At 40.5% G+C, this 15,363-nt stretch overlaps 2 protein-coding genes across 4 annotated transcripts; both read left to right on the forward strand.

The window, feature by feature from the left end:
• The first annotated feature begins 2,650 nt into the window (after window positions 1-2,650).
• Window positions 2,651-7,479, forward strand: hoxb8ab (homeobox protein HoxB8ab). Of its 3 annotated transcripts, none has more exons than XM_014204324.3 (3): window positions 2,651-2,771; window positions 4,792-5,671; window positions 6,388-7,479. In XM_014204324.3, exons 2-3 carry the CDS (start codon window positions 5,248-5,250, stop codon window positions 6,702-6,704), a joined length of 741 nt encoding a protein of 246 aa, XP_014059799.1. In that variant the 5' UTR covers window positions 2,651-2,771; window positions 4,792-5,247; the 3' UTR covers window positions 6,705-7,479.
• Window positions 7,480-8,424: 945 nt separating this feature from the next.
• Window positions 8,425-13,311, forward strand: hoxb7ab (homeobox protein HoxB7ab). Its single transcript, NM_001141674.1, has 2 exons — window positions 8,425-9,090; window positions 12,874-13,311. Exons 1-2 carry the CDS (start codon window positions 8,679-8,681, stop codon window positions 13,131-13,133), a joined length of 672 nt encoding a protein of 223 aa, NP_001135146.1. The 5' UTR covers window positions 8,425-8,678; the 3' UTR covers window positions 13,134-13,311.
• The last annotated feature ends 2,052 nt before the right edge of the window (window positions 13,312-15,363 follow it).

The following is a 15,363-nucleotide window of genomic DNA, read 5'->3' on the forward strand; positions in this document are numbered from 1 at the left end:
ATGAGGTTGAATGTACAATAACATTGTTGGGTGTTATTCTCTGAATCCCTGCAGCCTATAGTAATTAAAATATGTCTTGAAGTTCGGGCCAACCAGAACTACTGGCTTGCAGATGTGCAACTGAGACATGAACGTTTTTTTTTGCGTCGCCAAGCATATGGGAATAAAAAGCCTATTTCTTCTTAAGTAGGCTAGAGGGTCAGTATTGGTTATTATGGCTCTGTACCACCCAATTCTGGGCCTGTTATGATATTTTTCAGGAGGAAACAAACAGCAAAAAAGGATGTGGGCTTTCGTTTGGGGAGGAGGAGATGGGGAAGCCGACTGTCATAAAAGAGAGAAAGAAAATTCAATGCGGTGTGCCGCAATAAAATAATATGACTGCAATAAAACTTAATAGGGTATACCTTTCTGAAGGTTAAGAACTAAACGGCTGTAAAGCAAACACGGGGAGAAGGAAAAGTTTCAAGTCCTCCTTAATAACTGTTTCGAGGTGTGGTGTGGTAGGCCTAATCCACGTTCCTAGACTGGGGATTTACTTTGTTCCTTTGCGTTTTGTCGTTTATTGTTTGCTGCGTTTGTTGTTTTCGTATTCCACTAGGAGTGTGGGGGGGGGGGGGGGGGGGGGGGGGGGGGGGGGGGGGGCTTGCGTGGCGAGGTCTGGACTTCCAGATGAACCGCCGGAGTCCGGTGTCCGCGAAGCCTCCCTTTGTTTCACTTCCGAGCGCATCCTGACCGCCCTATAGCAGTGCCATAAAACGCCACAAAAAGATTCTGGCGAGACGTCTGACATAAGGGAACCTTAATCTGTTAACAACCTCGCCCCCAGGCTAGGCTGGCCATTTTGAGGCAGAACCTTTGATTGTTAGGTCATGGAATAGCTTATGGTCAGAGTGCATCTCTCTTTCTTTTAAAAACGATGTTTTCCCATGTTTTCATTTTCAGTTTGCAATTCTGTTGTATGACAGTATGCTGGGATTTTGCATACAGTCATTGAGTAAAAAGGCAAACTCCTGGACAGAGTAAATTCAATTTATCATGGCAATTTTATCATACACCAGATTATCATGCCAAATGTGAAATTACAATAAACATTGCAACCTCTTTTTGACAATCATTAACACTCTTTTCAGTACTTGCTACCACTGTGAGGCACACAATTAGGCTGCTACTACGACCTTTTTCAAAGAAATGACCATAAGTATAGGCTACAATTAGGCCCCACAACAATAACCAGAGATGAACGATAAGCAAAATGTACATTATACTGTCTCTAAGTTGTTTTGACATTTAAACCTCTGCAAGCTACACTTTTCAAATATGCGCATAGTCAATGAATGTTTCTATTCACATTGTTTTCTTTTCGTGATCAAGTTTTTATTATTTTGTTTGGTTGTCAGGACAAACAAAAAACACAAACCAACAGAAATTACACAAATACACACTTATCTCTCCCCCCCCCCCCTGCTTCCAACCCACAAGACCTGCTTACTTAAGTACATATATTAAAATAATGCCTTTATACTACCAAGTGTTGTAGTCGATAAGTTAATATTCTCTAATTTTGCACCGTGTAGTCGAGAGATCATATGAATACATGTGCCAGGAGTACCCTGGGGGCAGAGCATACAGACAGGGGTTGAGTTTATGTTCACCCGGAAAGTATTTTTGGAGTCGCAAAACTCATATGGGCAAAATGAATAAATAGCTTTGACTTCTAAATCTCTGCAAGCTAGACTTCTCAAATATGTGCACAGAAAATAAATGTTTCTATTCATATTGTTGACTATGTTTTTCCATCAACTTTGGCAAAAAGTTATGTAAATGATCATTTCCTAACATGAGCTTGACTCAAAGTTCTTCAAATAAATATTCGGATCGTTCTTATTTTCGTTTGAACCATGCACGAGAGAGGTCGTCGAATAGGGTTGAAGCATAATTTGCCCTCGTGTTTACACTTCTTTCGTTTTAGAAATAATTAATAACCTCACCTGCCATATGCTTACAAAGTTTCATAAATATTTTAACAATTTCGTGTTTATTTTTTTATTGAAGTTTTTACATTATTTAGGTTATTCATCTTACATTATTCATCCCAAATGATATGTTTAATTTGTTGTCTGCATATAATCAAATACAATAAGGTATGCTTTCTATTAGGTAGGCAGCTGTTAGAGTAACAACTTAAATGAAACAAATATGTATTATATTCTTTCCAACAATATGTAGGCCCATGTACGGCAGCTAATTTTTCTTACAAAAATAATTTGTAGGCTACATATAGAAATGACTCGATTGATAATATGTTGTCAATTAAATAGGCCTAAATAATTACACATTTTTAGCAATATTAATTCAACTAGACCGCATTAGGCCTATGTATAGACTAACATGTCTTCAGAAGAGGAACAGAAGAGGAACAGCTCTTGTAGACTATATGTTTTCTTATTTCGAAATAAGGCCTATACTTTCACTGTTTAGTTGTGAAATACCGTCATTATGTTGGTTTATGTGTCGTGTTTATAGAATCATAAACTGGTATTAACTTGAAATCCCTGCGTCACACCTAAAAACGTCCTCTTGGTGGCGATGTTGGTCCACGAAAGAAAGCCTCCACTGTGTTGTCTGCCTATCCGGAAGTCCTTAGAAAACTCAGACAGGCCACTTTACACCACCTAAACTTGGGCGAAGAGAACCTCTTGCTTCACTTAAGAGATTTTGAAGGGCCGCAAGAAGATTAATATAGGCCTATATGTTTCTCCTGTATTAGGGTAAGATTTCAATTTAGACCTATATATTTGAATAGTCAAACAGAAGCGCATTGACAATGATTTGGGCTATTTGTTTGCTTCCTCAGAAACGTTATTAGCCTGCAAATAATGTTTTGACCCTAAAGCACATATATAGAGGGCACAGCTCTTCTGAGAGGATTATATAGCCTACTAATTTGTAATAATTGATCTTCTGTTGGTTTAAAGTTATTGTCCATGAATTTGGGAATAATTACTAAAATCAACTCAATGTTGTGAAGGTTTTTTATGATTTATTGTTATTCGATTGCAATATGTTTAACTTTGTAGTACAACTATTAAATTCATTATTCGGATCGAAAAACGCTGTTCATATTTATGTTTTTTTACAATGTAACGAAATATGGAAATAAGTGACTTGCTGTAAACCGTCATATTAGAAGTAAAATGCCGCTAAATTGGGTAACACGCTACATTGGTAACGCTTTAGCGCTGTGGAATATGTTTGAATTTACATTAGAACTCCCTGATATGTAAAGGACAACAGTTCATTTAGTGTAGCTAATTCGAACGTTTGTTATATTCCAATAGATAGCAAATTCATTTGGGTTAGAACCTTCATTAAAATTGCAGTACACTCTTAACGTAGCCTGTCATGAATGCACAAGCTATAAAGTATGAAAAAAAATGGCAGACAAATTGTCCTACTGTAAATTGGACATTCACATGGCATATGTTTTAAAGGTTTCCAAAAACACGGATAATAATATGTTTAAATTTTTTTTGCAACGGTTACATTTGACAGTAGCCTAGCAGGGCTAACACTTGCATACGCACACCGGGAATAAAATAATGCACGCAAAAATTGATATTTTCTCACTTAATTTCAACAATCCTGAACATATAGGCCTATATCTTACATAATATCGGAAAACTGCATAAAACAACAATAACAAAAAGTTATAATTCGTTTGGCTCCTATACTACAATGTAAGTCATATACTGGCAAATACAACCTAACTAAGACGTTATCATAATCTTCATTATCTAGGCTAGTTGTCCTAATACTAGAATTCTGAATAAATGCTTGACGACACTCCTGGCTTCAATTTGTAAACGCAAACTACGCTCAGCCTATTTCTCAAACCAATCGCGTAGAGATAGGCCTATATTCTCTTTAAAACGTATTTTAGTCCCAATCCTAACAATAGTTTCGTTTTTATGAGGTCATTAACGAACACAACCTTTCCACAAGTTATCCCCTCATTAGTTATTCCAGAAAATACGTCTAGGGGTTAAAATATCAGCTTCTATAATGACAGTCCGTACGGAAAACACAACTAAAATGACAATTAAATACTTGAATATTTCTGTATCGGTGAAATTGCTCCAAGTGAAGCATTTATGGCTTTGGTCGTGGAACCTCATAAAATCTTAACAGCTTTTTTGATGCAAGGTGTAAACAACAAACAGCCTCAGCGTTAATTGCATTTTATAGTTTGTTAAACCATTTACAACCACTTTCTCCATTATACCCCGAGTGGCGCTCCTTTCAGACATCTTCACATCTTTATGAATATCATATTTATAAAAAATACTATAATCAAAATGTTAAATCTGACTACCTCGTTTGTTCTCAACAAGCCTCAGACGCTGGTGCCGAGGCTTTGACAAGTTGTTTTAGAACTGCAATTACATTTATAGGACTTGTTAAAACTGATACCAATTACATCGTGTACTTTCACAATTTGCAAGGGCGACCCTGACATTTTCGAAAAAGAGGATCCCACCTCATTATAATTTAGAAATGAATGAGTAGGCTATATGTGCATCCCTTCAGGTTGACCATTAGCTAGGCTACATGCTAAAAATCAATCTCTCCAAGAGAGGTTTTTAGAGTGGGTAAGTTGTGGTGGGTGGGGGGCGCTCTCTATTTGATCTGATGCAAAGCGGCAGATTTCTCATTAACTTACCCGCTTGAATATATTAATGCGCATATTCTCCCCTCCTCTCTCCCTCGACCCCCCTCTCTTTCCCCTAGTCCATTGCTCCCTCTCCCTTTCTCTTTTTCTCTCTTTTTCATTCTCTCACTCCTTCCATATCAGAAGCCCGCAGAGTAGAGCAGTGTCCGTGTGGGATGCGAGAAGCCAATGAGATGAGGACCCGATAATAGATGCAAATTATCGTGAAAAGACACCGCAAAATATGAAACAACTCATTTGCAGCGGAGTAAATCACAGAAAACTGTTTGTGAACTGGCACCTCATACCAGAATTGTGATGCAGGAGCACTTCAGTGGAGACGATTTTATGGAATCGGCATGATTGTGGCTTCGGCTATTTAGATTGGGTGTTTTGAAATACAACATCAGTCCATATATTGCGAACCAGCTTGGGTTCTTTTTTTTTTTTTTACCCAATAACTCTTCAATTGCCTTCCTCACGAGCGCTTGAGTCTTTATAATCACAAACAACAACAAAACCAACAACAACAAAAGATGAGTTCATATTTTGTCAACTCTCTCTTCTCCAAATACAAGAGTGGAGACTCTTTACGTCCCAATTATTACGAGTGCGGGTTCGCGCAGGACCTTGGGAGTAGACCCACAGTAGTGTATGGACCAGGCACTGGAGCAACTTTCCAACATCCCCCTCAAATCCAGGAATTTTACCACCACGGAGCGTCCACGCTCTCCAGTGCCCCTTACCAACAGAGTCCCTGCGCCGTAACATGCCATGGCGAGCCGGGAAACTTCTACGGGTACGACGCTCTCCAGAGGCAAACCCTTTTTGGACCCCAGGACGCAGATTTGGTCCAGTACAACGACTGCAAGCTAGCCGCTGGTGGTATCGGGGACGAGACGGAGAGCACGGAACAGAGCCCCTCTCCAACGCAGTTATTCCCGTGGATGCGACCGCAATGTAAGTCAGACCTAAAACTGAAACACTGCTTGTGGGTATGCATGAATAGCCTGAAAGGGGTAGAATATTAAACCTCAAACCATTCGCAATTAGGGCTGAGGTGCGTTTCCTGTGTTCAAAAGGAGAGACAAAGTGCTTTTATTGTTTTATGGTGTCCAAAACTTTACAGTTTAATGACCCCGCCATATACAAGAGAGGGGAATAGAGAAGAGAGCAAAGCTTTTCTCTCCATGTGCGAGCTGGCCGGCAGCTGATTCTCTTACTTCTCACCGAGGTTAAAGTTTTACTACTCGCTTTTACGACTTAAAGTGGTCTCGGGGATTATTTCGCTACAAGGTGGCCATTTCCCACAGGTTAGGCGCTTTATGGCTTCACCTAATGCTCTGAGTAGCCTATGTGTGGGCGTAAGACATTATTTGCTTTGGATTTTATTTAATATCCTATGAATGTGTGGACATTGAACATCCAATCACTTGAATTGTATTGCAATGCTGATAAATCACTTGGAAGTCAATCTAGGTTTAAGTAACCTCGGATATATATAAAAAATGAGTGGATTATATAATTGATAGCTTCACTCTGTAGGCCTAGACAATAATAATTGCTTATGGGGATATTGGGAATGGAGATTAGGGGATTGCATTTGGGAACTTGTATAGGCTATTCGTAATGGCTATTTGTATGTTTTCCTCAAACATGTCCCCTCATTTTGCCAGTAGCTGCCGGGCGGAGGCGAGGCCGACAGACCTACAGCCGCTACCAGACACTGGAGCTGGAGAAAGAGTTCCTATTCAACCCCTACCTGACCCGCAAGCGGCGAATCGAGGTATCGCACGCCCTGGGACTGACCGAGAGACAGGTCAAAATCTGGTTTCAGAACAGGAGGATGAAATGGAAAAAGGAAAACAACAAGGACAAATTCCCCAGCAGTAAGACAGAGCAGGAAGAGATCGAGAAGGAGAAACGACAGAAGGAGCAGGGCGCGGGGACACACTCGTCCGGGGAAGACTGCGACAAAGCCAAGCAAATGTAAGCTATAGGGAGGAGATTAGGGGGTCGAAATCAGCACCGCGGAAAAGGCAGCGAGAACGATAAGGGAAGTGGGGCCAGCATGTGGTTTTGTCTCGGAACATGGCAGTCTCTGGCTAGTCGTTCCAGGTTTGATTCATTCGGTTGGAAAGTCTCCTGACGGTGACAAAGGACAGGACCATTCACATTGTGGTTGTTGGGAGACAAAACGAAACATTTGAACGGGAAATGAAGCATTTGTACTTTTTATCTGATGTTGGAAATTATTATTGTGTTAAAAATAGAGTCCTTTCATTGTGGAACAATTATCGTGAAAAAAACAAACATTTATATTGTTAGAATTTTGTCATTAACAATTATCTTGGCAGCTGTATAGTTTTTAAGTTAAATTGTGCACTTTTTACTGTTCTCACTTCTATGTTATGACGACGTGGCGAATAATGAATTCCAACAACATGAAACTGCCTATTTATGCTGTAGGCTTTCCTATTTTTACACTTGTCCTTCCTTAGTTCGTTTTGATTGATGGTATTTTGTTGTCTTCCTTATTTGGGTAAGCATGCGCACAGTGCAAACATGGAAAAAAATGAATAAAAATACAAATGAAATAAAAAAGGATGTCATGTGACCCCTCGTTTAACCAGAATGTGTACTGTAGGCTACTCGTGAATTAGTTTATGGGGACTTGATGATATGCTTTATTGTTCTTCATCACTTTGTTCTATTGTCTGAACCTGGAAGCGGCGGAAGACAGAGGACACAATAAAGAGAATCTGTGACATCGTTGCTGCTTCATTTCCTCTCAAGGTGTGAATCCCAATAGCCACCGTCACCACACAGACTGACTCAACCAATTAGTAATCTTACCCATATTACACAAGTGCATTAAAACCTTCACCAAACCAATGAGTGTGTATGGCTACTGGGTACTGGGTGCACACACTTCTAACAATGTAGGGATTGACGCGCGGTCAGAATTGTGTCGTACATGTTTATCTCCACACAAGCTCGACATAGATAAGGCCATGGCATGTGGAACCACACTGTAAAGTCTGGCTAAATCATATGACTATTGGCAGTAACAACACCCTCCCCCCTTCAGAAAAAAACGTGAGGATATTTCCCTTCCCATAACAGTCACATTCATGTTGAGTCTTATTCGAGAGGGGGAAAGAAAAAAAAAGGTGCATAAAAGCACCTGTGCGCCAGGTAAATCTTGTCAAACACTGGGAGAGCGTGGTACGTGGCACTAGGCGACTCGAGACAGCTACTGGCCTCCCTGTTCCGTAAAAACAAAAGTGCTTGTGTTGTCCAGAGCTTCTCTGTCGTGCTGGAGATGGAAGCTGTGGAAAGAGGGATGCTCTGAAGCAGAAATTCTCCCAGACAGGGCCGGAGTTGGCCGGTGTGGGCTATACTGGTCCCTGGACAGGGTACAGGCATCGTGCGCAGAGACCACAATAACAGACAGAGGAACTTCCTGAGAGATCCCACCACTGGCAAGGATAAGTAAAATCGATATGGAAACTAATAGGTTTTTCTTATTTGTGTGGTGTCCAACGAGAAGTCGAGGACATTTTAAGATCTGTCTGTATACATTCAGTTGGATATTTGTAAGCATCAGCCCTTTTTATCACTGTGCAAGGCGCTGGGTGATTACATAATATATTCTATTGACTATCGATTTGTTTGTGTTCTAGTTAGTTCCTTGATTGGAGGTAGGCCTACCCTTTGGCTTACAGTGAATAGACTGAAGTATTTTATGTGTATGGTCAGTGGTGCACTATTTTCCACATTAGCTGAGCTGGTTGGAAGCTCTGCTGTTATTGGACGAGTTTGTATCACATGGCCCTCGTCACGTGCCCCCTGAGGAAAAAGGGGTGATTTTTGGTGTAAATCTAGACTGTAATTCTGTAATATATCACAGTACCTCGTAAAACCGACAGTAAAACCTCCCGGCCTACAAATCACCGGTCAAATTATGAGTTCATTGTATTATGCGAACGCTTTGTTTTCCAAATATCAAGCTGCAAGTTCGGTTATTCCAAGTGGGGTCTTTCCCGAGCAAACTTCTTGCGCCTTTGCGTCCAGTTCACCGGGAGCCAGCAGTTATGTCTCGGGCTCCGGCGGCGCAGGCTTCTCCTCCTCTTCCTCCACACTGTCGGGACTGTACAATAACGCAGGGAACATGCCCACCCAAACGCGCAGCATGTATCCCTCTGCGTACGGGCTGGGCACCGGCTCTCTGAACATGCACTGCTCCCACTTTGAACACCCCAACCTCTCCATGATTTGCTCCGGTGGTGACCCGTCCAAGGTGTCCAACTGCGGTAAGGCGGAGCAGAGACAGAACGAAGACAGTTTACGGATCTACCCCTGGATGAGAAGCTCAGGTATGTGAGTTTAAAATGTATGTTTTCAAAAAAAGAGGAGGGGAGAAAGGAATGGGGCTTTGCTCCGACCTAATAATTCTCGTAAACGGTCTTTAAACAGTGCGGTTGCGAAGTGGTCAGGGCTACTTCCTGAACTATGCTTTACGCCGCTTTGCCTGCGCATCTTTTATTGCTATATGACCTCAATAAAACCATAATTTAAGACATCTGAATATTCATTAGGCGGTATTGTGTTAAAACAGAGAGAGAGGGCGTTGGATTATTTTACACCGTCCTCGGGTGGAAAGAAATAGCCTACATCGGCTATTCCATCGCTTTCTGTTGTTTATGCTGTTTCGATAGGATCTCGTGGTAAACGCACTCTACAACACAGCATAATATCCAGATGCCTGGTCTCTGCCCCGTGTTCACTGGCTTATATTATTATCGCATAAATGCCTCTGAATGTTGCAAACACTGAAAACACTGTGATGCTAACAGTTGGTTAGCTCTTGGTTTGCGATGTTAGGCTGTGTTGTTTTGTTATAGAAACGCCTTTGTCTGACATTCTGCACTGGCTTGTTGAATAGTTTCAGTGGGTCTTACAGCTGCCTGCAGCCCACACAACAAACAAGTAAGTCTAGTCTGAGAAAATGATGCTTACAAAATAGCAATTCATGTTACGCCAGTGTTTGATTAAGTGTAGTGTCAAATAATGTCATGCGTAAAACGGGGGGGTGTGTGTGTGTGTGTGTGTGTGTGTGTAGATGTGTAAGTGGCTGTGTAGCTGTGGTATGTGTCTCTGCGCGCGCCTGTGCGTTGTGTGCACATTAGGAGGCTGAACAACTACACACCATCAACGAACAAGCACTTTTAGTGCGCGCGGCTCATGTGAAATAGTGGCTGACAACAATTTTGTCTAATAATTTTCAGTAACCTCTCAAGGCCTTGGCTACTATTACCACAAAATTCCTATCAGTCAGTTGTCAATGTAGTGCTCTCTCCTCTTGTTAGCCTCTGGCGTGAAACGAACAACAGCTTCACTAGTTTTGAAACATACGTCCTCATTAGCAGGGCTTTTGACATCTACTAGCAGGCATTCGTTGCCACACGTTTTCTCGTAAATGTATGCTCGTCGTGTAAGTTGTGTGTAAGCTATTCATGTCCTTGTGTGAAATATGCATACTTAAAAAAAAAAATCCTAACGGTAGCGTGCTCCTGCCTGGTATGTCTGTCTCTCTTTGCCAGCCCACCGCTTGCAAATTTGGTTATAGGAGCCAACAACTGACTTTGAAAACCTAATTTAGATTTTCAAGTGTAATTTTATGAGGCTAAGACTATTCATACACAAATAAATATAACAAATCAAGACATTGCTCAAATTGACTAGTAGGTACACTCGGTGATGGACAAGCAGGTAGGCAGTCTATCTCCCTCTCTCTCGCTGTCTCTCGCTGTCTCTCTCCCTCTCTCTCTCTCTCACACACACACACACACACACACACACACACACACACACACACACACACACACACACACACACACACACACACACACACACACACACACACACACACACACACACACACACACACACAACATATATGTTTTCCACTGACATGCCCACCAGTATGGCATGGCCTAGCAATGAACTTATATAATTGAATTTAGATGAAAGGACATAAAGAGTTGTTTAACTAGACTATTTGAGTGTGATGTTTGAGCCAACAAAGCACATTTTGAAAGGAAATATATGCTCTGGAAATACACCCACTTCTCCATAACAAATGAAACTTCTTAAATAATACCCTTATCAAATGTAGTTTATAGATAGTCACACACACACACGTACGCACACACACGCACACGCACACCGCACACACACACACACGCACACAGAGAGAGAGAGAGCGAGCCCTCTCTCTCACACAGACATTAACTTTCAATGTCTTATACTCCGGGACGGGTGTGTTGTAGACTATGCTCGAGCGTACTAGAGGGTCTCTGAGAGCACAATGCTCGCTCTTGTTAAAACTCCTGACAAAACTGCGTTTCACGGAGAATAATTCCAGCCAAGCCGTTTCTCTCTGCTGAAACACAAATCACCGAGGACACCATAGGAGAGAAAAATATAATCAATAAGAATACCCCCCTTTCTCTCTCTTCCTCGGCTGGCTCCCCAGACCTCCAAACCTCCTCCTGTCTCATTTCGAGCCAGTTTCACCCAGAATGTGACACGTCGCCAGAGAGGAAATGAGAACCACACCAGTGACCACGGCGTGCAATAAAACCCCACAGTGCTGCAGCTCAGCTCAGACTCCATTCGATGTCTGCCTTGAGCGGAAACGGGAGGAGACCCGTCCCATTCGCAACGTATGCGGAACTTTTGGAAGTAAAACCACTTGTGTATGTAAACAGGGAGTGATCTTGTTTTGCTCCTCGCCTATATGCCGTCGAGGTTTATTCGAGAAGGCCCTACGCCCAATTACGATAGGGGTCCTGTTGTGTGGGGAAGGTTGTGTTGTTGTGCACACCAAAACTCCCAATTTATGTTCCAAGGAAATGGAATGTTAGGTATTTTGTGCAAAAGGAAAATGCATGAATATACAGCTGAGTATTTTCAGATGGATTTTATGGTTTTATAGCCTACTTCTATTGTATAAGCTAGGCTACCTGTTATGGAAAGAACTTGCGCGCCCTTTGCCACTATTGGTTTGAATCCTTGCCAATTGAACGATACAGCGTATCAGTCGATATATCATTACAGGTAGATGCTATTTCTATTAATTGCATCATGAATGTCAATGAAAAGTAAGTGGCGCTAAGTATAAGGCTATTTTAGATACATTACAAAAATATAATGTATTATGCACATGATGGAATAGGAAACCTATAGATTACCTACGCTTGTAATACAAGCATTTAAAGGCCTATAGTATCTCATTACAAATATTGCTTATTTATTCATATTGTTTTCTTGTTATTTTCATGAAACGTTGCTGGATTCTAGGCCAAAATGACAATAAGGATTTTTGGTGAGCCTACAGTCAACGCTATCTGACCAGGAATACTAATGAAAAAAACACTGCAATTTATTTATATTTCTGATAAGTGATACTTTTTACTAGAATTCCATAACAAAATAACAGTGTGGAAATTGCTATCACTTCCATTCAGGCCTGTACATCCGCTTCCCTCTTACTACCCCACGGTTATACCTGCGGGGATTATAAAACTATTTACTGTACACTTAAAATTAGTAGTGGAAACAGCTCGTAAAATGTACCTTTTATGTGTTTATATTTGCTCCGCAAGGCTTGTTTACAACATAGACCACTACTGAGGTAGCACAACAGATGCACTACATTTGGCCCAGCTAGATTCAGAAATGTAATTATTTCCCAACCATGAGAAATATTCCCCCCAGTTGCCTTTTAACCTCCGAGAAGATAGTAAATAATAACAATATCCTCTCCACAACTAATCCTTCGAATCATATAATCTTCAGAAATATAACACAATTGTTCCCTTTATTTCAGCAAATATCGCAACATTCCCCTCCACTGGACTTATGCTTTCTATGCACTTTTATCAAAGCTTTGTTATTTAGGTTTGAAAAAGAACCCACAAGATGTAGCCTATAGGCCTACACGTTCACAAGAACAAAAAAAACTATGTCTATCTAGAGCATTCGATTTTATTAACTTTTTTACTATTTCAGTTTGTTGAGAAAAAAATGAAAGGCGTTTTCTCTCGATCTCTGTCTGTTCAGTATTTTCACACAAGCTCTGCCTCTGTTTACAGGTGCAGACAGGAAGCGAGGTCGACAGACGTACACGCGTTACCAGACGCTGGAGCTTGAGAAGGAGTTCCACTTCAATCGCTACCTGACTCGCCGAAGACGCATAGAGATCGCTCACGCGCTGTGTCTCACCGAGAGGCAGATCAAAATCTGGTTCCAGAACCGGAGGATGAAGTGGAAGAAGGAGAACAAGACGCCCGGACGGAGCTCCCCTGCAGCCGAACCGCCGGGGGGCGAGGAGGACGAAGATGAAGACGAGTAGCGACGGTTTAAAGGACGGTGAAAAGACTAATGGGCACTACATGAGACTGATATTATATTAAAACCGTAGGGGGAAACCGTGTCCCCCCTATTCTTACACTGAGTTAAACATACAATGCTACCTATAAGATTAATGATTCATTCATGTAGTCTAAAGCCACGTCTTGTTTTGTTAAAAGTACAGTGAAATTGTATAAAGAAAAACATTACATTGATTTCTAAGCGATACTAAATAAGCTATTGTTGCTTACATGTTGATTTAGATAAATATTATCTAGTTTTTTTTGGCATAGATCTGTAATATTGCAAAACCCTAGTTGAGAAAACGAGCCTATATGCGAGAAAAGGGATCGGATTTGCGGCAGTTTTGCAAGTCTACGATCATCGTTGTTATTATATGTTCATTCTCTGTCATCTTGTGATCTTCTGGATGTATATTTTATGACTTGTTGTAAGGGCTTTTACCCCTATGTCAATTGATTTGACGTATTTTGTTTTTATTCTCGACATGTAAGCCTACAGTGGACCACGAGATGTAGGAATGTGTATATTTTCGTGTTGTGAGGAACTATTTGTTATCCAATTGCACAAGTGTTCTGTTCATGCCAATAAAACAAAAAGTCATCAATTACAAATGATTTTGTTTTTGGATTTCTCTTGGGTATATGCTACATTCCTAAATGCTTAGGCACTATATGTTTGTAATACATAGGCCTATGCGATGGGCGATGGCCTGTCGACGAGGCTTAGGCTATTTGTTGAAAAATAATATTCTAATCAAAGATTAAAAAAGAAAAAGACCAACGTTAACATGTATGATGTTTCAATGACTAGGTCTACAGGCTACATGTACAGTTGTAGGTGATATATCTTCGTTTCATTTCAACAAATGAGCCTTCATTAAGGCTTTTGTCGAACAAAACTAGTGGAAGCATGATACTATCCACAATTCTTATCAGAATTTTTTCGCTAATTATCACATTTTGTTGATAGTAGGCTAGCCTTCCACTGGCAGGCTAGTCTGGTCAAACAAATAAATAGGCCCAGTCATTTTGTAGGCCTTATAGCAAAGTGTTCTAATTTTCATTGAATATTATTTTGAATCTGTGTTTGTAAAGTCAAGATAGTCTAACCTGTTTTCATTTCTAAGACAGTCCAATGTTTAATATTGATTATAATAGGATAGTGGTATTGCTATAAACAGCCTATCAGTATCACGATTTCATCATCCTGTTCAGTTGATTGATGCAAGTGTTTGGGTTATTTTGAATATTTCGTTAATTGGTATACCTTTTAGGCTAACCTATGGATGTTAAATCTACCCGTTTGCCATGGAATTGTTGGCTATAGTCTCTGCCTTGGTTCTGTGCATACAACACTGACCAAAAGAAGGCTTATATTGGGGGTTGTAACTAATGCGTTTATTGCATCAATGAAAGACCGGAAACCACCATCAAAGTAACAAAAAAATCAACAAAATGGGAAACAGGCGCTTACGAAAACGTCTGCTCATGTGACAGGATTGCAAGACCAGCAACAATACCCGTCTTCAGAGTTTAGTCTTTCCTTTTTCATTTTCGTTAATAATCAACATATTTAATTTGCTTATAGGAAGCATCAAATTGCATCGTTTAGCTATTGTATATTAGACGAAACAGATACCAGGATGCAAATGCATTTCATTCTCTTTAGGACCTTCTTTCTTAGAAGACATCTTTATGATTTGGGCCTTGGCCACAATGCGGCGATTATATGCCGCAGTGCGAAACATTTTACGCACGCCTTTTGTAGCATAGATATTCAGTTGAATGTTGATATTTGCATATTTCCATGGTTGTGTTGTTCCACAATATTCGATTAAACCTTCTTTATCAAAGTATCTCCTACTGGACATTTTGGTAGACCGGAATGCTTTGTTGTTTAACTTACACGCCTCAAAGTCTGTTTACAATGCTATATCGTAGCCGTGCAAGACTTTCTCTTCTGAAAATTGTTTTATTCTGAACATACACCACCAATACACCGTCAATACATAAAGCTGGTCTCATACAAGCAATATTAAGGCAAATAATATATAACATCTAAACAAAGGCCTCGATAATGCATAGATAGCCTATCAGCAACGTAAATGACTAACATTTATGTAATTTGAGTATGCAACTATTCAATGAGATAATAATAATGCTGGTTCATCATTAGCTCTTGATGTAAGTAATTGTTTTTTATGCGGT

The sequence above is a fragment of the Salmo salar genome, chromosome 06 (assembly GCF_965601325.2).
Source record: "Salmo salar chromosome 06, fSalSal1, whole genome shotgun sequence".
NCBI classification, from domain to species: Eukaryota; Metazoa; Chordata; class Actinopteri; order Salmoniformes; family Salmonidae; genus Salmo; species Salmo salar.